This window comes from Taudactylus pleione, unplaced genomic scaffold (assembly GCF_031769625.1).
Source record: "Taudactylus pleione unplaced genomic scaffold, aTauple2 ptg000029l, whole genome shotgun sequence".
NCBI lineage: Eukaryota > Metazoa > Chordata > Amphibia > Anura > Myobatrachidae > Taudactylus > Taudactylus pleione.
In genome coordinates, this window is record NW_028284431.1 from 2,069,687 (window position 1) to 2,093,581 (window position 23,895).

The window sequence follows — 23,895 nt, forward strand, 5'->3', positions numbered from 1 at the left end:
GTCTGGTGTCGGGTTACCGACATCAGGATTTCGACAACCGGCATCCCATCCGCCGGTTTACTCATTACATCCCTTATAAAGTATAGGTAATCAGAGTGAGATTGGTGGTTACATGACCGCAGATGCAAAATAATGCATTTCAGTTCTCTCAACATTAGTGGGAGAATAACTAGAAGAAGAGGAGGCTGTCAGGTGATGAGATCTGTGGGAGGAGAAGTTGTCACGATCGGGTGCAAATGTTCCTCTGTGGAGGTCAGTGAGCTGGGGGGTTCGGGTGAGTAGGGAAGTGACTGTAACTAGGTCTCCTCGCTGTGGCCGAACCCAGGTTTGGCTAGACCTGCCCAGAGGTGTGGAGTCTAACTCACTTGGTGGTTTTCTCCAGTGACCCCTCCAATTGGGATTTGGTTTTCGCCACACCAAGTGAGCAGGTCGCAGCCCTCTGGACAGGTACCTGGGAATGGCAGAAGGCCGGAAACTATATTTAATTAAATAAATGCTAGAACCCTGGTAGAGATCCTAATCACAGGCTTGCTAGAGAATAATGGAAAATGTATTGGTAATTACTAGAAATCCAGGTGCTGATTTGCACAGAGAAATGTGGACACAGGCATATACTGGGAATTGTTACATATGCAGGTGCTGACAGAAAAACACAGAGAGATGTGGACACAGGCATATACTGCGGATTGCTAGATATGCATGTGCTGATTTGCACAGACAAACACAGAGCAGAGTGGACACAGACATATACTGAGAATGCTAAGAGATGCAGCTGGGAGCTAATCAGCAATAGCAGGTAATCTGACACCTCAGTAACACAGGGAAATAGCAGAACATAACAAGACACACAGGCATAGAAACACAAAAGACAGGAGCACTGGGAGAGAACTAAGGGCCTGATTCAGACCCGCTCGCAAGTGCATAGCGCTCGCAAGCAGGTCGATGTTTGTCCCCTGCGCATGCGCCGCTTCCGACATGCGCATGTGCGAGCCCTTGCGAGCGACTGAAGTTCAGTCACTCCGGGGCTCACTACAAGACAGGGCAGCTGTCAATGTTGATTGACAGCTCGCCCCATTTTGTAGGTGGGAAGGGGGAGAGGCTGAACAAACGCAAGCATTCCCTTAGGAACACCTGCCGTTTGTGGGCGGCCCTACTGACATCACTCGTCACAAGTCACTAGAACAGCGAAGTTGAACAGCAGTTTCCTGTTCCTGGAGTCAGACTAAAATACCCCTGGGTAGCTGATAATTAGATCAGAGGATCAGCTGAGTGACCACAGGATTACCATTGAAAGAGACTAGTCAGGTGATATGATCCAAAATGGCTGCGCCCATGCCCAGCACCCTAGAAACCAGGACGCATGCATGGAAGCCCTAGCGGACCACAGGGAGAATAATCAGTCACCACTCACCTCCACTCCCAGGGTCTGGACACCTAAGTCCAAAGACACCAGGGCAGAGGTGAGTAGCGGCGATCCCAGGCCGCATCCTGACAGAAGTGTGCCGGACCCCAGGGCCAAGAAGTAAGCAGTGTCTGGTGCCTGGCAGCAGATGGCCGACTCAACTTTCCCAGAAGAGGAGCTTGCTGGACTGGACCCCAAACCGGTATCCAGTTTCAGCATGTGACATTGCCTTTACTTATCTTCCCTATAGGGAGAGATTAATCTGCAAAACTAACTATGTTCCGAAGGTACTGGGTAACCACATGCAGCCAGGAAGGCATATTCTAAATCTGAACATTTGTATCTCAAGCGCTGTATCTGAAATATGTTTGTGGCTTACATCTGACATCTGACGTGACCGCTGTTCTTTTACCCTGAGAAATCACAAAAACTAGTGCAAGCAGATACTGCTTTCTTTTCTTAGGAAAAAGAAAAAGATGGCATATGACTTTCACTTTACTTCACATTCTCCATGTCAGACCCAGACTCATATGCTAAAGAGTTTATTCTTCTGGTGACCACAAACTTCTACAAAGTGTTAAACAAAACCTTTCAAACGGAAATAAAAGAGTCAATCAGTAAGCTGAAAATTCTTCAATTGCCTCTCACACTACTTACAGCAAACTGTTTGCTCTTATGGCCAACTTACAGTAGCTGAGTTATTTTTGTAAAAACAGACAAAATGTTGCACTAGTTACAACAGACAACTTGATTGTTTAACTCAATACTTTGATATTGAAGCACTGTCAAGAGTACTGTACTACATTATGCTTTATGACTTGACCCTACAAACATGGAATACTGCTGGCTGGACTCTAGAATCAATCAAAAACTGTCCATCTTGGAAAGATACCAGCAGCTCCTCAACAAACAATAAATGAGTTTGAAAACTTGACAATCCCGGTCACTTACAGATTAACAGAAGGTTACTACAGGAAATTCCATGGGGCATTTTACCTTTAGTAGGGTCGGAAGACATTGTTCTGGTCATTGGTTAGTTTACCAGAAGACATGTGGTAGTCATTGGGATTGGACAGAGGGCCTGATTCAGAGCCGGACGCTATTTGCGCTCGCTCATTCAGAAAAAGGGGCCGGCTATTTAAATTGAGCGCTCGCTCTTTGCGGTCTGTTGACGCCTCTATGTCTGAGCGAGCGAACGAAACATGCGCTCACTATTTTGTAAAGACGCCCCCTGGCTGCTCGCATCCTACGTCATCTCCGCTATTTATTTGATTAATCGAGTACATCGAAAGGCATCTGAACTGCTCGCAGTGCTTGTGGTAGGATTTTCCTACCACAATCATGCGAACAGTTCAGGCTAAGAAACAACCAAGTGACGTGGTCGATGACGCTGCTTTGTTAATTATGCACATCCTTAAAACGCCCGTTTTGACCTTTTGGCACGCCTGCGTTCAGATCACCACTCCCCATTTTCATGCACCTTCCCCTGTTACCACCCACAAACGCCTCATCCTGTCACTCAAATTAGCAGGCACTCGCTATTTTGCGAGCGCTCGATTTCCGACCGCAATGACTGGTTGGCGCATGCGCATTACGACCCATACGCATGCGCAGATGTGTGAACATCGCTCGGAGCGAACGAGCGGCCGCTTACGAGCGGCTCTGAATCAGGCCCAGAGTTGACTGTGGGTGAAGTGGAAGATGTGCATCTGTCATGCTCAAGGTATTTAATAACTTTTCACAGGTTACACTGGACTTGGTCCAGATGTTAGTTAAATAGTTGATTAAGAAGATTGTGGTATTATCAGTAAAGGGCTCTCTTTAGTAGTCCAATCAAAACAGAGTTTGAAGAGACCCATGACAAACATACAGTATTGCTTATTTCCCCTTATTCGGGATTCATATAGTTAGTGACAGCAGAAAAATCTATGGCATGTCGATCATCTGGTGTCGACTTATTGACCCTTGACCTTTACACTGTCAATCTCTATCCGGATACCCCAGAAAAAAAAAAGCTGCTTAGTAAATTTTCCCCATTTCTCTTTTTCAGTGTACCATGCCCTATTAGAGATAAATAAATGTGACTTTCCAATGGAAATCATCACTGTAAAAGCTACTGTATGGTGTGACCATGGAAACCAAGCAATTTTAAGGTACAGTGAATATTGAAAGTTTCATATGCAGGTTATTCATTTCTATATTAATTTAGAAATGTAAATAAGCATGTCAGAGTGGTACAATTGCCACTGACAAATAAATGGCTGCCAAACCATTTATCACATGAAATAAGGAATCACTTTCATTACACCTTTTTTCTACTGCACAGTTCTTCACTGATTGCATAAATTGTAGTTACATGTCTTTAAAAGTGTTACTTGTATTTCTGGTGTGCATGATAAGTCTGATGATGTCATCTTGATAGGGAAGACAGAATGAGTAATCAACAGGGAAAACATTGCAATAGTACAGGAGGGTTCTAAGGTGTAATGGATTTAATGGTGTTAGCCTTCAAGCGCCTAAAAATATATATCTTTTTTTGGGAACTTCAAAAATTTGACACCAACATTCCCGTAGAGGACATGGGAAATGCAATGTTCTGGCAATCTTTATGGAATGCAGCAGATACTGTAAATAATGGTCTGTATACTAAAAGTCATGAGAAACATTCGGAGATTGCTGTTTTCCCACTTGTTTTTTGTGAAAAGATGGTTGATAACTAGGCCCCAAAGTCCCTTAAGCCTTATTGTTATTAGCAGTCAGAATGTTACTGGTATACAAAATATATGTGATGAATTTCACAAATCTAAAGACGGGAGCAATCTTAAATAAATATTATCTATTGTAGCAGTACCCAGTGTCACTATATATATATATATATATATATATATATATATAAACCTACAGTATTATGTGCTTTTAGTTAAGCATCAATATAGAAAGCCTGCCATGTGCCTTATTTTTACTGAAATGGTGGTTGAACAAATGAACAAAGTATTTATAAAGCTGTCAACTCTTCACAGTAGAAATTGCATACTTTGACGTTACATAATTTATGATCTAAATGTACAGATATTAGGAAAAGAGGATCATTTATAATGCAGCATCAGATAAATTACTTAAAGATTGTGAGAGATATGAAGTGCTACAGATAACAGGAGTGGAACACTTTGTGAATGACACTAAACGTTTAACTCAAAATGCACATTTATAGCATTATGCAGACAGGAACAAAGAAATATAGATTGAATGAGTGAAACTGATAATACTTACTTTTGTGAGGGAGGATAGCTGGAACCCTTTGGCTTTACCTTTTCCGGCATTTTCATTTAGACAGTTGCCCATAGCTAAGATATAGCTAAGCACTGCCAGGAAAGCTGGGCTATTCAGCAGCTGGTTACATAGTTTGATCATCTGGCACAGGAGCTGATGGCACACATTCCATTATGGTTCATTTATCATAAGTTACAAAGTATTTAATTTATTCTGTGCATAATATAAGGAAACACCAGAGCATTGACAATATTCCTTATATATAAATGATTAGAATACATAATTGCAGTGGAATCAAAAGATGCATTGATGGCTTATAGAGCAGAAGGCAAGTTAGCGTTGATGTTATTCGTCTTCAATGGGTGGTGTTTGCAAAACCAGCATGAATTTAATTATTTCACAACTCCCAACATTCTAAATAGGACATTGGGTAAAATAAGCCAGGAACTCCCCCAGCCCATGTCACTGGTGTCCCGTCAGCAGTGATCATACCCTCCAATATTCTATGCCATGCACCATTGTACACCCAATATTCAAACAGAACTGTCTCCACCAATATACCCTATGGCCCTGATTCAGAGGTGCTCGCAACAGTGGGCCTAATTCAGACCCGCTCGCCAAGTGCACATGCGTACGACAGCCAAGCCGTCGGAATGGGTCTCGCACCAAAGGGGGCGTGCTGTCGATGGTGATTGACAGCACGCCCCCTTTGGTGGCCGTGCCTGCCCAGACGGAGGCGTTCCCATGGGAACGCCTACCGTCTGGGGCCAGCCCCACTGACATCACTAGTGATGTCAGTGGGAGTGCTTTTGGCTCTGATAGCGCCAAAAGCACTCCAGGGCTTGCGGCAGCGAGACCCTTCCGCAAGGGTCTCGCCGCAAGCCCGATGGTCGCGATGGTCTTGACCATCGCGACCGTCATTTTGGCCGCTCGCTATAGCTGTGGGTGGTCACCCACAGCTATGCGAGCGGCCAGGAGGCCGCTCCAAAAAGGAGCAGGGATGGCCCTGATTCAGAGCGAGCGCTCTGTCAGAGCGTCCGGCTCTGAATCAGGGCCAGTTTTTGCATCTTAATGCTAATGCCGCAACCGACAAACTTCCTACAGCATCATGCCCACGTCTGGCTAGCCACCCCCATGTTACCTTCCATGAATACCAACTTAAATCCACTTTTCTTGCATCTAAATTCTTCCTGTGACTCCCGGCAGTAACCATCTGGACGCAGTGTGACTCAGCACATGCCCAGACTGAAAAGATCAGACACTTGTGTCCAAAATCATTACTGCGTCCACCTCTAATTCAGTCCCTATATCTCACTGTGATTATAGAAACCAGCATCAGCTGTTTGCTATATTCATTTCTATGAACAATAATTATTTTTTTCTGAAGTTCATTGCAGCTATAAGGGAAAATATTGGTGCATAGTGTTAGGAGCAGCAAAGATGTGGTGGTACATTGACAGTGGTGGTCAGTGGGGAAAGTACTATAATGGACACTGACTGTGTATAAAGCATTGCTCTAATAATATGGTTAGTGATCTGCTCAAATAATTAATGTGGGGGCACAGTTAACATATGCAAAATTACTGAAGTAGACATCCATGTATTTAGTAAATACTTCTATGGCCCCACCCATTTCCTGCTGTACAACCTTGATAGGCCCAAGCTTCCAAGCGCCCACTGGAATTTATAAAGTAGACAGAACACCACTGTTGTCTATAGAAACAATAAGTACTTATTTTGAGATTTTCACGCTTATCGAGCAATTGTTTGCCATTGCACATGTGTATAAGCCGCCCTGCACGTGCGCAGCGATCGGACTGAGATTGCTTACGCACATAGTACATAGTGAGTGACAGGTTGTTAGGGTTTGAGGGTGGTAACGGGGAGTTACTCAGAAAAATGCAGGTGCGCTTGTCCGTTTGAACACCGTTACATGGGCGTGCATAAATTAGCCACTGCAGCTACATACACAGCTCTGTGTGTCAGGAGAGCTCCTACGGCTGTGGCTGGTCAGACCTGCTGCAATGTCAAGATGGCTGCCGATATTTACATAGGTATGCGTCGTCGCACGCAGGTAAGAAGGCAGCAGTGGCGTCTTTATGCTCGGATGATCTTTGCAGACATTAGTATATTTTCACATCTGCGTTCCACGCACAATTGCAGCTTTGATTGCATTAGCGTCCATCTCTGATCAGGCCCTTAGTGAATTAATCCATATAAACACCAAGTAATTGACCATGAATTTTGAGGAAAAATTATGTGGGCCCAAGTTATACTTTACATATTTGTATTTTGTATTATTATGGTTTAACTTACAGGCTGCAAGTCTATCATATACGTAGGCAGCTCTCGTATTGCAAGTAAAGTGTCGAGTCTGGTGCACAAGTCAGGGATTTTACACATCTTTAAAAAATAGAAGGAGAGAGATTAGTGAATAAATGAAATATATCACAACCAGGATATGTACAGTCAGATGGGTAACAGTGATGTGGCTTCTGCCAAGTTTCAGGCACCATCAAACACTTTAGTAATTTTTGGAATGATTAAATAATGAACTCTCTACTGCTTAGTACACAGATGCTTCCTATCTACTTTAATATTGATTTATCATCAGTGTTGAGAAAGATCTCACAAATGTATGGTAATGTCAGGCAGGGCTAGAAAACATCAGCATATCATAGCTAAAGAGTTTAACGAATCCCATTTGGAATCCGTGCCAATTCTGCATTCCTGCTAGACCATTTTTCAGCCCTAGGGGTAGATTTACTAAAGCTTCTAAAACAGAGTGGTGATGTGTCCTATAGCAACCAACCAAATTGTAGCTATCACTTCTCTTTTGCTTTCTAGAAAATGATACACAGAATCTGATTGGTTGCTATACTAACATATTAGTAAATATACCCTTTAGTATAAGAATTTGCACAAAATTTCAGTTAAACCAAAGTTTGTGTTTACTTTAAAAAAATATATATTTTTTAATGGTCAATAATATAACAGGTAGTGCATGCTTTATATGAGTAGAGAGGGAAGGGAGATTGAGGTGGTTGAAGGTAGGTGGTAGATATTTCCTCCATGGTGTTAGCCACACCCCATGGCACAGTCTACACACTCTGTGTAAACCACATGCCCACATCACTATTCACACTCCCACAATGTTGGTCACACCCCCTGCGATGGCCCACAATAGGCCCTTCATAAATTCCAGCTCCTGGCCTATGTGGACCTTATTCTGGCACTGTTTGCATGTACATCCCCTTAATCTCCTGAAACCTGATTGCTTTGTACAGTATTAGGCCATATATTGGTCATGACCAACAATACGATTGCTCAATTTTAGAATAATCCCTCCTAACTTTCTATTAGTAATGTTATAGCTAAGAACCTTTTTGCTTTTCAGATGGATACAGTGCGGGGTATATTTACTAAAGTGCTGGTTTTTAGAAGTGGAGATGTTGTCCATAGCAAACAATCAGATTCTAGTTATTATCTTCTAGGAGGTGCTAGATAAATGTTAAGTAGAATCTGATTGGTTGCTAAGGGCAACATCTCCACTTATTAAAAACTCTCACTTTAGTAAATATGCCCCTGGATCTCCTGTACCCTGTTTCTACAAGCTCAACTAAAGTCAAATAGTCCTTAGATTGTCGAGTGGTATTGTCCCCCTTTGCTTCCCTGCAATTGCTATGTTCTGTACTGCACCTTGGTCATGTAATATCTATTTTGTACTTATGTGTATTTGTATGTAACATGTATTGTTCATTTTTTGCGTACTCTGGTTCTCCTCATTATCCCACTCTCCTTTTTTCTTTCATAATCCCTTTGAACAATTGCTTGTTTTGTAAAAGTCAATAAAATATTGAATATAAAAGCGTCTCCTTAAACAAATCAATGACATAACTTCCATTGTATGTGAGAGTTTTCCTCTTTCTCATTTCATAAAAAACAGAGCTTGAATACTCTGCCAAACTAAAGATCTTTTTATACCATTAAAATTACATCTTCATTTGTTAATATGGCCTCAGTTTCCTTGTTTCATTAAAGCATTACAGGTTATGTAAGTTGTTGACCTTTGCAGCAGTTTTGTTAAACAAATTCAGAACTCTTCTCTATAGCTAAGAATTACATTGTGTTGTAACACCTGCAGGTCTAAAAGCCTCAAAGAACAAAGATCTCGTTTAATCTAAAACATAACTTCTGTATTTTCAGTTCACAGATGTGTTTTCTTCTTTTATGTAGAGTAAAATTAAATCACAGGCAGTAACAACAATTACATTGAATTGTGAACCTGTGTCATACTACTTTTCTGCATTTTTTTTGGTGTCTGAGAATACATCCTGCAGAATACATAACTTCATTTGTATACATTTGTTTCACACACTGTGACTTAGTGGATGCCAGGAAATGTATTTTTCTTTTGGCAACATTTATAGTTAAGTAAAACAGGCTGTGTCAGTCCACTCTAACATTGTATATTTAACAATAACTGCAAAGTGAAATTCTACACTTCAACCATACGTCATGAACTCAAGACAATGTTAATACTATGGCAGTTTATGGATACTGGCCCATGATAACTTTAAAGGGTTTTGCTGTTTGCATGGATTTTGATTACATGTTCAGTGGCGAGGGGTGACACCAAGGTGCAGACTCCCCCTCAGTGACAGGAGCCGGGTGCTGCACTGTAGTAGTAAGTGCAGCACTCGGCTCCTGACACTGTGAGGGAGCCAGCACTGCACATAGGGCAATCTGCACCTCCTGCAACCACCCGACGGGAGACTACAGGTTTTGGGCCACGAGGTCACTCCCCCTTCCCGCGTGGCCACGCCACCTGTCCATGGGGCCACGCCCCCTTTTTGGTGACGCGCAACTCCCCAGCAAGCACAGCATCTCTTCCCGTACCAGGTGACACCGTGGGGAGGGATGCCACTGTACATGGTGTTCCATACATTTTAATCAGTATGTTACTGGCCCAGGCTTGTTAATTACTCCGGTATTTCGACCGTCGGCATCCCGCACGCCGGGATGCTGACTCCTATCTATCCTACTAGTGATCATCTTGTACTAGCAACTGACAATTGAATACTGGCAAACATATTACGCAAAAGGGACTACTGTATGTAAAGACCTGTCTAGTATGGTCCTCAATGTTCATGAATGGGTTGTAGGCTCAAACATGATAGGGGTCTATTTACTAAGCAGTGTTAGGAGAAGTGAAAAGTGAAGAGTGAAAAGTGATAAGGTACCAGCCAATCAGCTCCCAACTGTTGTTTTTCAAACACAGCCTGTGAGATGGCAGTTAGGAGCTGATTGGCTGGCACCTTATCACTTTTCACTTCTCCTAACACTGCTTAGTAAATAGACCCCATAGTTTCTTAACCAACTGCAACTGTAGCTTCTTGTATTTTACAGATGTATTGTTTGCTTGCAGCCCATCTGCTATGCACATATGATACCTCACCCCGTTTCAGTAACACTATCTTTAATATAGTACTACTGTACCATTACTTGGATGTTAAGATATTGAGCAGTTTTGCATGCACACAATACTGCAACACATAGAAACTGCAGTTGTGCTGCATTTCCAAATATCCTAGCTACAGACCTTCATAGAACATGCTATCATGCCAAGCTTAGTCATTGAAACCTTTTATCTTGCCTATTCTAAATTTATATTGCAAATATGATGCAGTTACTGATAGAGAAGTTAATATATTGGAAAATGTTGAAAATGATTATAAACAAAAAAAAAAAAACAGTATAATACGCACACTAGGATTTTGCCACCTTTTGATTTTTCAAATTCCTGAACAGGGGGAGTGTCAAGGGGCCCTGGCCAAATCATCAGTAGGGTTGCAACCATTTTATTTCTTAGATTTCAGGCCTGCATGTGCCATATGCTCCACATGCACCTTATATGTCATCAGATCCAGTATGTGTCCCTTTATATGCACCAAAGCTCCTATATGCCCTTATATGCCTTTTCATGCCCATATATATGCCTCAGAGGCCCCTTATGCCCCTTCATATGCCCTAGGCCCAGTCATGCTCTTTTATATGTATCAGAGTGTCATCATGCATGTACAGTATGTCCCAAAGTCTTGTCATTCCGCTATATGTTCCTCAGAACTCCCTACCGCCCCTTTATATGTCATCAGTGCCTCCACATGCCCCTTTTTATGTTTATTAGTGTCTGCACATATCCCTTTATATGTCATTAGTGCCCACACAATTCCATTTTGCTTTCAAACTCTTCAACATACCTACTAGCAGCAGGTTCATTCTAATCTTCTCAAAGATGGTGGGCAGGGTACTATTGCTGGCTCCAGGAGAACCAGCTGCAGAGGCTGTTGAAGCCTCACTGAGCAGTTGCAGCCAGGCTGGAGATAATAAAGGCTGGCTGCACTGCAGAGAAGAAGATGAGACACAGGAGTACAGTAGAGAGGGTTGGCAGACCTGATGAGGATGTGTTTGAACAAAAGAACAAAATATACATTTCTGTTTTCCAGATACTGGCCCTTTGGCATTACCTACACTCCGAACAGAAGACTTGATTTCCATACTGTCCGAAGCAGGGCCGCCATCAGGGGGGGACTGCCGGTACTAGAGTCCCGGGCCCGGACACTGGCAGTACGGGAGGGGGTCCGGGCCTGCTCCTGCAACTGCTGCATAGTCCCCCGCACTTCCCCCTTGAGTGAAAGGGGAGTGGGGCGCTGCTACTGCCAGTGCCTACCGGCATGCAGTGATTAAGTACACCTGCTCCAATCTGAGAAACCCCTCCCTCCCCCTTCCTTCACGATTCCCCTCTTTGGTCAGCTTGTAACGGGGGCGGAGCCAATTGATCGAGCCACCCCCCCAAACACCCGCGAATCGTGTTGTTCCTTAGGGGCGGGGCCTAATAATGCAAGGTGCCCGCCACCCATTAGCAACCAGCTGCTGCGCACAAGTGTAAGTAATGAGTATGTTTGTGTTTTAGTGTGTATACAGTATATGTTTATGTATGTCTCTGTGTTAGTGTGTATATATGTGTATGTACTGTATATGTCTGTGTTAGTGTGTATATATGGGTATGTACTGTATATGTCTGTTAGTGTGTATACAGTATATGTTTATGTATGTCTATGTGTTAGTGTGTATATATACGTATGTACTGTATAGGTCTGTGTTAGTGTGTATATATGTGTATGTACTGTATATGTCTGTATGTGTTAGTGTGTATATATGCGTATGTACTGTATAGGTCTGTGTTAGTGTGTATATATGGGTATGTATGTCTGTATGTGTTAGTGTGTATGTATGCGTATGTATATATCTGTATGTGTTAGAGTGTACATATGTGTATGTATGTTTAAGTGTGGATGTATGTGTATATGTGTTATATATAACATGTACATGTGTGTTATGCTGTATATATTATATATGTGTGTGTTTAACAAAACACACACACACAAATATATATATATTTATTATTAGAAACCCCCCTTCCCCCTCAGAAAATCCTGCATTTGCCCCTGCACTTGTTTAATACATTTTTTTTTCCTTTGGCGTTGGGGTGCATGACTTCACGCCACTGGAAGGGAGAGGTCAGATGAGCCGCGGTGCGTGTGGAGCAGCGTCAGCCAGCCCAGGAGGAGAAGAAATTAGAAGGAAGAAGCACAAGGCGATAAGGTAAGTCGTAATTAATTAGACTTAGCAGTAGCGGGAGGGGAGCCCAGGGGCCCTGCCTATTTTGTCAGTCCTGGGCCCACAATATATGATTGTAGCCCTGGTCAGAAGTAATTCTGGACATATGGCAACCCTAACGCTTGCGTGCGTGCTCACAGACACAAACACACACACACACACACACACCTTACCTGCAGCATGAACTGATCCACAATGTGTAATTCAGATGGACAACCTTTATAATTTAGATACATTTTTGTATCTTTTATAGTTGGGACATATCTGTAACACAAGACAGATATTTGGTGTTAATTTTTTTTGTACGTGACATACATCCATGTATTGCTAATTTATCGTTTCTGACCTCAAAATGTTTGGCATAATATAGAGAAATAAAATATTTAGTTTATGCTACGTAAGTTTATTTAAAAGCATAAATGTTCATTCATTACTACTTGTAAAGAGAATACATTGTTTTTTACATACATAATTATTTTATTATTATTGTTTATTAGGTGCCACAAAGTTGAACAGTTAAAACAAATGACACACCAAGGAAACAAAATAGTCCAATAATACCTCAGTCAGGGAGGGATGAGGAGAGGAGCACTTGCTGTAACAAGTGAGTTGCAGTGGGAAAGGCAACAACTTTCAATGACCCTGTACAACCAGCTGGTACTGTAGGTCCACTTCTCCAAAACGACTTACCCGAACCATACCGAACAGATGCAAGTATATGCTGTTACATATACTAACACCTCGCGAAATGACAGATGACCAAAATCAACTATTATTTCTCACGGGCCGCTAGCCAATCAGCGGCCGCTTTACATGCAGCGGCCGCTCGTTGGCTGGTACCCAACGAGCTGCCAAAGGGCAGGCATGCTGGCACTTGTAGTTCCACTGTAAAATACAATAGTTTTCTTTGATTTTACACTTTATTACCCCCCGTACCCACCACTACAGGGGTGCGGGGAAGAGCCCCGGGCTTCAGACCAAGCCTGGGGTGCTTGGGGGGTCCCCACCTCCCCTAAGATCCCCGGCTTGGCCTGACGAACTTGGGGTGAGAATGCTTTGGACCTGGAGACCCGGTAATAGGGTCTCCTGTCTGTGGCAGTACACCCTGGTCGTTTTGGGTCCGGTGCTGGTTTTAAATATAGGGGGACCCCTACGCATTTTTCCCCCCTATATTCAAAACCAAGACTGGCCCTGCAGCCTGGTGCTGGTTCCTAAATTACAGTAGAACCCTACTCGTTTTGTTCCGATTAATTTTAGGTACCAGGCCTGGCTGACAAGTCCGACGCTGGTTAGTCTTTTGGGGGGGGCCCTAAAGTCATTTTTTTAAATTAATTTTACCCGTTTTTAACAGATAGAACACACAAGCATACAAAAAAAGAATTACAGATGCACAACTCCAATATTACTCATTATATATAATAATACTGAGGGTAGGTCCCTAACATACTGGGGTTGAAATCCAGAGCGTAGGACTGCACTTTAACAAGAGGCACAATGTAGGTAAGTCCTAAAAATGTTTATACTGTAGTGCAGCTAAGGGTTGATTTTTTGGGCGTGGGTCCCCTTGATTGCTTTGGTTGGGCTGCTTCAGGGCATCACATTATATACACATTTTTCCTTTCTTGCACTTTTAGCACTTCCATTATTTGTTTAATATATATGTATTATTTTCACATCTTTATTTTTCACCTCCCTACATGCAGCAGCAGCTGCTCTTATCTATCCTCCACCTTTTTACACTTCACCTTTCCTTATTGTTGTGATGCCCTTGGGAGCTGGGTTGGTTTGGGGGTGTCCTGCGCTCTGGATTTCAACCTCAGTATGTTAGGGACCTACCCTCAGAGGTTACCTGGGCGCAGTGAGTAGGCCCATAACCATGGCCATGATTATGCCAAAACCTCTTTTATTATTTGCAAAATTCTATTGCAAAATGTATTATTATATATAATGAGTAATATTGGAGTTGTGCATCTGTAATTCTTTTTTTGTATGTTTGCAACAATAGTCTCCACAGGTAGCACCTCCCATTATATATATTTTCAGGGTGTGCAGTCTAGGGCCCCTTTCCACATAGAACACACAAGCAGCTTACACATATCTCACTGATATGTGCAGGCTGCTTGCTCGGGAGAGAGAAAACTCTGCAATCTCGGGTGAGTAATCTCCTGCAAAACGTGCAAATTGGGGGAGATATCTCACTCAAGCTTGTTACAAATCACCTGAGAAATATGACCTAATTCACCATCGTCCAAATCAATAAGGATCAAATCGCCTGTTGGTAAACTTGAAGGGAAAAAATGTGAATAAATCACCCGAGTTCAGGCGAGGTACAGCAAGATCAATCTCATTGCAAATCGGGTCAATCACGATTCTTAGTATATTTACCCCTATGACTACAAAACATATATTGCCAAGATGTGCGGAATGGATGTCTACTTGAAGGCACATGTGGTTGACAATGCATGAAGACAGCACAATGAAGAACATTTTTAGCCTGGCCCAGTGGATCTACTCAGCACTTTTTTACCATGAGGGGAAAAACAACATTGAAATAATTAATGGGGATGAAAATCCCCCTCTGTATCAAAATTTGTATTGTGATATGAACATGGTTCTCGGGACTTGATAGTCCAAGATTTCCTACTCATTTAATGTTGGGGTAATATTTTTTTTTCAGCTAGAGTATAATAACTTACCTTCTAAGGTTTGTAAGATGTCCATCAGATAACCCGCCATCACACTCTCGTATAATTAACAACTTCTCTTTTAGTTGCTCAGGTTCTATATTAAAACTTTTCAGAATGATATCTATAAAAAGAGGAATTTGATTAGAACACAAAAAGTGACATTTATTACATCTAGAAACTTCAGTGTACAAAGGTCCTGATTCATCAGTGCGCACAAGTGCACTGCTGATTGCAGATTCCCGATTTTCGTAAATCTGTACGTACGCTGGACTGCGAGTGTGCAGAATGAATCCTGCGTAGTCGCACACAGGGCCTGATTCAGCAAGGATCGTTAATTTGATGGCGGTTGCAATCGCGTACGCAAATCTGCTGCGAGAGTATGCTGATGTTTGCAATTGCAAAGCACTCGCATGGATGACATGCAGACGCCCACTTCCCCTCCCGCACATCCGTAATACCTTGCAATCCAGCCAAAAAATCGTCAACATCATGTACCATTGGAGCCACTCACACAATAAAGGCAGATCAGACCTCACTTATAAATTGCTAACTTTCCTGTATGTAGTGAACACTCAAGCTACGTATAGCATTGCAGTGGCTAATTTATGCATGCCCCTATAACGGCTTCCAAACGCACTGGTACACCTGCTTTCGGCCGACCACTGTAAGTAACCACAAACAAATGGCACTTCCTGTCAATCACTTTACAATGAATCTGTGTGATCTCTACAATCACTTTCCCGTTCACAGTGAGCCGCTTGCGCACGCGCACTGCAATGCATACGTAGAAAGCAACCATCGGCCAATTGCATACGTATTAGCATCTGCGATCCTTCCTGAATCAGGCCCACAGACCCTTCAATGCCTCTGCCTGATTGACAGGCAGAGGCATTTAAGGGGCGGTGCGCGTACACCATCGTGACCATTGACCACCGATGATCACGATGGTGATCCCAGCCTACGACCTCCGTTGCAGTGCTGGGATCAGAAATGCAGCAGGGTGTGTCATACAATGCTGCATTTGCATTATTGCAAAGACGTAATTGCAAAGTGCATGTGTGCAGATTTGCAATTGTGATCCTTGCTGAATCAGGCCCAGAATACGGATTGTAACCAACATGGACATGATTTAGCCAACATAGACAATGATTAATACAGTAAAGAAGTATGAATGTATGAGTCTGAAAGCTAAATGTGGTTATTTATAGGAGCAGAGATAGTATTACCACCTAGATGTGGCAGAGATGGAGCAGACGCTCTTTGCCAGCATGACACATAGGCAAACATAGGTTTTCTCTTTTGTCAGTTAACATAATTATCTGAGGGCATAGGCAAACGCAGGGGGGGTTTCCGTCTGCCTGGAAACCCCCCTCCCCAGCCCACAATAGAAATAGTAATGTAATAGAATTTTACTAGTGCTAAATGTTCTTCTCAGTATCACAAATGAAATAATTAGCACCACCTGTGGATCTTTTAACATGTATCAATCAGTAATAAATAACCTGTGCACCAACTAGGAGATCTGGAAAACATTCACTGTTAGGGATGTGCTGCTCTAGAGCCCAATATGTACATATATGTCCAGGGCAGTGCTAGGTTCTTCTGCTGCTCCTCCAGGCTCCCGGACTTGCTCCAATGCTCTGGAATGGGGACCACATCTAAAATAAAAACATTCAGCTCAGACAGGATGGCCCTAATGCCGCATTAAATGGCTTATTGTGATCGCTGGTCCTGTACATGCTGGAATTATAACACACAATATACTTTGTATGACGCTTATTAAAGCTGGTTAAGTGCTAATTCTACCCTCTTCATGTACTGGCAACACTCACTCTAAAATCAAGCATTTGGAAACCCCCCCTCTAGAAATCCTGCGTTTGCTACTGGAGGGAATGAGAAAATTCAAATAATACTGTAAGGGTAAAACTGGGATGGTTTAATGTTCAAAGAATACTTGGATTGGGAATGTTCTGCATAACTTGGATAAAACAAGATTTATGGTATAAAGGTTGTGTGCCTATGGGCTTCAGCCTGGACCTCAGCACAGAAAGCTAATGTACCTACTACACATTTTGCTCATGCTTCTTACTGGTTAGGGGTTGGTCTAGTCCTGTAAATGTTCACATTAGTTGATAGTCATCCATAATCCTGACACTAAATATGTTTTTAGTACTACTGAGTGCAGAAAAAAATTACATTTAAAGTCCTGAATATGAAAAGTCAAGATTATTGATCATCTGGTCTTCAGTGGCCCCATTATTAGGTAAGGGCTTTGTAAAACATTTTGCGTCACCACCCACCCCCGTCCCCTGTTCCCAAATGGCTGCAGATTGTCACTCACCTGACATCTGCAGACACACTGCGTCCAATGCAGGACTCGATCTGCACATGTGCAGTACGGATTCTGCACATGTGCAGTACGGGTTCTGCACAGGCGCAGTTCAACAAAAATAGGAGATGTACTCATATGTAAACCATCAGGTTTGCATATAGGTCTCTGAATTAGACCGTTCTTATGCAAAAAAAAAATATTTCATTTTGCTATTTAAAATAGAGCAGTACTGAAAAATGTAAATTAACAAACAGGGTGGTCTTGAGCATAAAAATAAAATGAACTTTTAAGTGACATTCTTTCCAACCTGTCCATTTGCAGGTGTATACATATACTGTATATCATTGAGGCGAGCAGAGAAGAGAGTACAGGTTACCTTGGCCCAGGTCTCTGTAGAGGCCCAGGAGTGCAGTGGAGACAAAACCACACCCCCCAGTAGCAAACGCAGGATTTCTAGAGGGGGGTTTTCCAAATGCTTGATTTTAGAGTGAGTGTTGCCAGTACATGAAGAGGGTAGAATTAGCACTTAACCAGCTTTAATATGCGTCATACAAAGTATATTGTGTGTCATAATTCTAGCATATAGAGGACCAGCAATCACAGTAAGCCATTAAATGCGGCATTAGGGCCATCCTGTCTGAGCTGAATGTTTTTATTTTAGATGTGGTCCCCATTCCAGAGCATTGGAGCAAGTCCGGGAGCCTGGAGGAGCAGCAGAAGAACCTAGCACTGCCCTGGACATATATGTACATATTGGGCTCTAGAGCAGCACATCCCTAACAGTGAATGTTTTCCAGATCTCCTAGTTGGTGCACAGGTTATTTATTACTGATTGATACATGTTAAAAGATCCACAGGTGGTGCTAATTATTTCATTTGTGATACTGAGAAGAACATTTAGCACTAGTAAAATTCTATTACATTACTATTTCTATTGTGGGCTGGGGAGGGGGGTTTCCAGGCAGACGGAAACCCCCCCTGCATTTGCCTATGCCCCCTGCGATGCTCCAATCATGCCCCACTTAGTAGTGTATAGAACAGGGTATGGCCACACCCAATTGTTGGTCACGCTCCATCAGTACTGAGGCCTGCCTGAAATCTCGGTGGAGGTGATGTCAAATAAATACCAAATAGCCCTTTTCAAGGGAGTAACCTTATCCAAAGATCAGGAACTATGCTTGCACTTTGCTATGGGCAGACAATAATGTGTGCTTGCACAAAAAGAGAAACTATGCAGGCCATTATTTTTTTAGGTTTGCATTATATGGAAAATACAATTTCTACAGATCGTGGTAAAAAGTAGTATGTTAAATTATTATAATATGTTAATTTTATACTGTAGCTGTTTGCATTTGAATTAAAAATTACATCCATCGTTTTCATATAACACAAAGGGGCAGATTCAATTAGCCATGGCTCTACAGAGCAGCTTTAGCTCCCGAGGTAAGAGCCTGGAGCTATTCAGTTACTGCCTGAAGTAAGCCCACAGTTAGCCCGTCAATCGCTTAAGACCCTGGGTTAAGTAATGAATATATGTAATGTAATTGAATAGCTCCGGGCACTTAACCCTGGAGCAAAAGCCACATGGCAAAGCTAACTGAATATGTCCCAAAATCTGTTCTGGAATTATTCTGCTTATTTTGTTTTGAAAATATTATTTAAGCAACTTGATTACTATTTTTGAGGGTGATATATTTTGAATGGGCAGGGAACATGAAGGTCAATATTTTAACAAAACTTAATTGTTATAATACGAGGTGGTTCAATAAGACCTTTCACGTGTGTAATGTTCTTTATTTCATTCTAATTTCCCGCTGAGCAGCAATCCAGCCAAGCACGTCCACCACAATTGACAATTTGTGCCTCATTGAAGATCTGATTCAGGACAGACCCATTCAAGTTAATGATATTGCTGACGAACTGAAGATCTCAGTGGTACTGTGCACAATATCATTCATGAGCAACTGGGCAACTCACAGAAGTTCACAAAACAATAGGATGGGAAAGTTTCTCCTGCACTTGACACAGTACCATGAGGAGGGAGTACAGTTTCTTCAGCGTATTGTTACAGGCAATGAAACGTGGGCGCATTGTGTGACACTGGAGATGAAGCAAGCATCAATGACACAGAATCTCGCATCGTCCCCACCTTCAAAGAAATTCAAAACAACTTCATCAGCAAAGAAGGATATTGTGATCGTGTTTTGGGATGACAAGGGCTTGCTTTTTGTTGACTTCCTCACCACTGCCTGCTATTGTGACACACTGACTGGTTGCAGAGTGCAATTTGTTGAAAAAAACCTGGGTTTCTGCAAACAGGCGTCATATTGCTGCACGATAATGCCAGGCCACACTCAGCCAACCTCACACGTGAGTTGTTGCGGTGCCATCATAGGGAAGTACTGACCATCCTCCCTACAGCCCTGACCTGGCACTGAGTGTTTTCTATCTCTTTGGACCATGAAAGAAGCACTTGGGTGGAAGATGATTTGCAACCGACGGTGAAGTTCAGCAAGCCGTCATGTCCTGGCTTCAGGTGCTTGATACTGATTTCTTTTATTCCAAGATAGACACCTTGGTGTACCATTGGAACAAATGCTTAGACAAGTATGGGGACTATGTGGAAAAATAATCTGTACCAAGGCCATACTATAAATTATATGTCTATGTGCAAATTGAACAAATTTGCGCAATGAGAGGTCTTGTTACCATTTTTATTGAACCCTCGTATATAATGAGAAAAATTGCTTACTAAAATTATGTGCAATCTTCTTATCTAAAAGAATGTTTGATTCCTTTGAAATGTCAGATTCTGAAACTGCTGATACGTCGCTGAACTGGAATTGATGCAAAATTCCTTGGGCATCAATTTTCTTCTGAATGGAGTTCTGTACCCAAAAGGATTTATTGATCTGTGGAAAATATATGCGTATGTTAATTACACGGTTCACTTTTTTTTGCTTTTCTTTAGCTTTATTTTTTTAATTATTTTTAAAGTAATAAGGGGTAAATTTACTAAGATGGGAGTTCTATTTAAGAAGTCATGTTGCCCATAACAACCAATCAGATTCCGGGTATTATCTTCTAGAAGGTGCTAGATAAATAAGAATGGTCGAATCTGATTGGTTGCTATTGGCAACATCACTTTTTTATAGACCTCCCATCTTAGTAAATTTACCCCTTAGAGTCCTCTATGAAGTGCAGAATGGAATTTTATTGCAGGTATTTTTATCGCATAAAAGGGTGAAATTCACAAACAATGCATTATGGGCCCGGATTCAGAGATGGATGGTATTGCATAGCCGCTGCATCTTTGTACGCTAAGGCTATGCTATTGACAAAGTTTAACACCCTTTAGGGCAACTCGTATTTCTCCATATATGACCAGGCCATGAAGTAAGCACATGCTAAATAAATTATAGAACTTTATAGTTAATTATAAACAGATTTTAAAATTTTTGTTTACTTAAATATCTCACACATTAGTGTAGCACAAACAAATATATGTTTATTCAATATGTTTAATTTGATACAAACTATAAAGTAATTAAAGGGTTGGACCAGTCCTGCATTTTTAGAAAAGACCACCAGCATACAAACGTTTTTTTTTTTTACGTTTTTAAGGGATTGTTCACAGAACCATATGGTCAGAATCATAGGCGTGACCAGAAACTGATACAGGGGAGCGGCAACAGGACCCCCACGGCTGCTGTGTGTCCCCCAGCTACAGCGTCAGCCCCCCAGCTGGTTCAGTTTGGTGGCGGTTATTGGAGTTCCCACTATTTTCCAATAACATCCCAGGCTTTAGATTCATGAGTGGTTATTGATTTGGGGTGGGGGAGTGGGGAGGTGTACATTCTTTATCTGTGCAGTCCTCCCAGCCCTCCCACAAAGTCAAAGCTGCTTCCCGCAGTAATAGGGAAGTAGGAAGTAGACAGGGATGGATTTATTTGCAATACAGAAAACACAAGGTCTGACACTTCTGGGATTATGATGTTTTGCCTTCATATGAGACCTGGTTTTGGCTGAAGAAACTGAGGCATTCGTCAGTTTGACTTGGAACCCCCAAGTTGAGGGGCCCATATCTTTTTTTCTACAGTTGACCCTTTGCACCCTAGTTCCACATTTCCCTCAATGCAAATATTTTTTTTTCAAATAAGATGAAATGCATGCTTTGCACATCCACATGTAAACTTGTAAACGGTCCTGTATGTAAAACAAGTGACACATCAGCAGAAAGTTCATGTTCACCTCTCATTGGTTTGATAGTTTCAGCAAAACTTTAGATGTATGTGAATGTCTTCGGTTCAACGGTTGTCCTTCCTTTGACCACTTTTGGTAGGTAATAACCAATGCATAATTGGAACATCCCCCCAGACTTGTCGTTTTGGAGATGCTCTGACCCAGTCATCTAGACATCACAATTTGGCCCATTTCAAAGTCGTTTAGATCCTTACCCATTTGACCCTCTTCCAACACTTCAACTTCAAGAACTGACTGTTCACTTGCTGCCTAATATTTCCCACCCCTTGACAGGTGCCATTGTAACAAGATATTCAATGTTATTCACTTTACCTGTCAGCGGTTTTAATGTTATGGCTGATTATACATCTATATATATATATATATATATATATCCTTTCGTGCAAAGGCCACCACGCATGGATGTATTTATCTCTGGCAGCAATGTTTGTCTGACCAATAATACTAATAATAAAACTGTGTCAAAGTTTCGAAAAATGAGAAGTGGTGGTGTTGCCCACAGCAACCAAACAAATTCAGGCTATCATTTCTATATTGCATCCTAGAAAATGATAGACAGGTTCTGATTGGTTGCTATGGGCAACACCACCACTTCTCATTTTTAGAAGCTTTAGTAAATCTACCCTATGGAAACAAGAGTAGGAGGCACAGGGGCATCTTTAGAGAGGAGGAGGCCCATGTGCATAACCCCGGCACGGGCCCCCTCCTCTCACTCAGGTGTCCGGCTGCCGACTAACGCGGCTGGCCGGACACCGCTGAATCGATAGACTCTGGGCACTAAAGTCTGCCCAGGGTCTATTGCGCATGCGCAGATCGCTGGGTAAATGGCGTGGCCACCATATTCCCAGTGATCTCACAGCACATGCGCAAAATGCCAGAAAAATTACCACGGCAGCCATTTTCTGGTGTTTGAACAGCGCTTTGGAGAGGTAAGTGTGACGAAGTATGGATGCAGGGAGGACCAGGGGGCCCGTGTGCACCGCACACCCTGCACCCATTATAGATACGCCCCTGTGGAGACAATAAAAACAATATATGTTATAAATTCAAATTAATGATTCATTGAGTTTGAATGATTTAATGATTTTGCCACTGACCTTTTCCTTAGGTACAGTGTTCCAGTGGAATGCTTTTGTTCTGTTTGATGTGTTTGGTGCTGGTGGCCATAAATGGCTTGGAAAGGGTGGCGGTGGGATGCAAACAGGACCTTTGTCTTGTAGAGAAACTGCAATGTAGTCACTAAATTCTGTAGGTTTTGTCTCTGATCTGGTATCATCTGAATGCTGTGGACTTGGGTTTGGAGTGTATGGTGTCTCAATCATATCGGTACTGTTTTCTGTCATGTTTTCTGCGTTAAAGGTTTGCTGACTGTTAGGTTGGTCCATAGGAGTATGCTGTAAGTCTACAATGGCATGCTGTTTCCCCTCCGGCGAAGGACTTAACAGGCTTTGCATGCAGAATCTTTCCAGAACAGATACCCAGTCATTTCTCATAGTTATACTGTCCTCAGGATGTATGGTTTGTGGTATACGAAATCTAGAAGCAAAAAAAAGTAAAAATTAGACAAAAATGTATTACAGTATATTTCTATATAATTTACCTTATATCTATATACACTCAGTTGCCATTTTATTAGGATCACTTTTTTAGTACTAGGTAGTAGTCCCCATTTACCACCAGAACAACCTGAAGAATACAAGGTATGGAATTGTAGCTACTTTTAAAAATTATATTTAAAATGTTATAGTGAATAAGCCTCCCCATAAATTTATTTTTTGTTGATGTATTTAGATAACAATTGATCTTCGCAATGAAGCAGGATGCAATTCAGTATTAGTTGTTGCGGAGTGTTCACTAGAGGTCATTGCAAGAGAGAGAATATTCCAGAAATCTCCCTAGTCTTATATATATCACATAATAAGGATGATCATCTCTACCACAGCGTTCAAGAGCACTAGCAGCATTCCTTACAGGTTAGTAAAATGCCTAGTTCAGTTATAAATGTGAATTACACAGGCTCTTTGGATGATTACAACCGGGTGAAATGAAGACTTGAAGCCAGCCAACCACAGAATCTGTGTAATTCATATGTGTCCTGAATTAAATGGATGATATGGCAAACCTATGATTACAGATTGAAGTACATGTTGATGCTATTAGTATGTGTTAAAATAAAATATACCACTGAAATTAAAAGCATTAGCAGCATTCCTGTGTGCCTCTCTTTAACTATTTAGCTGGCTTATATTTTTTCCAAAAAT

The 23,895-nt window shown here is 41.9% G+C and overlaps 1 protein-coding gene across 2 annotated transcripts in view; it reads right to left on the reverse strand.

The window, feature by feature from the left end:
- The window catches only part of LOC148539116 (formin-I-like), a 275,411-nt gene that overhangs the window by 72,573 nt on the left and 178,943 nt on the right, over nucleotides 1-23,895 (reverse strand). For both annotated transcript variants that reach the window (XM_088451832.1, XM_088451833.1), the window contains 6 exons: nucleotides 22,732-23,170; nucleotides 20,124-20,283; nucleotides 15,049-15,160; nucleotides 12,526-12,616; nucleotides 6,989-7,075; nucleotides 4,673-4,825 (listed from right to left, as the gene is read on the reverse strand). In XM_088451832.1, coding sequence (XP_088307958.1) covers nucleotides 4,673-4,825; nucleotides 6,989-7,075; nucleotides 12,526-12,616; nucleotides 15,049-15,160; nucleotides 20,124-20,283; nucleotides 22,732-23,170 — 1,042 coding nt within the window. The remainder of the gene's footprint in view (nucleotides 1-4,672; nucleotides 4,826-6,988; nucleotides 7,076-12,525; nucleotides 12,617-15,048; nucleotides 15,161-20,123; nucleotides 20,284-22,731; nucleotides 23,171-23,895) is intronic.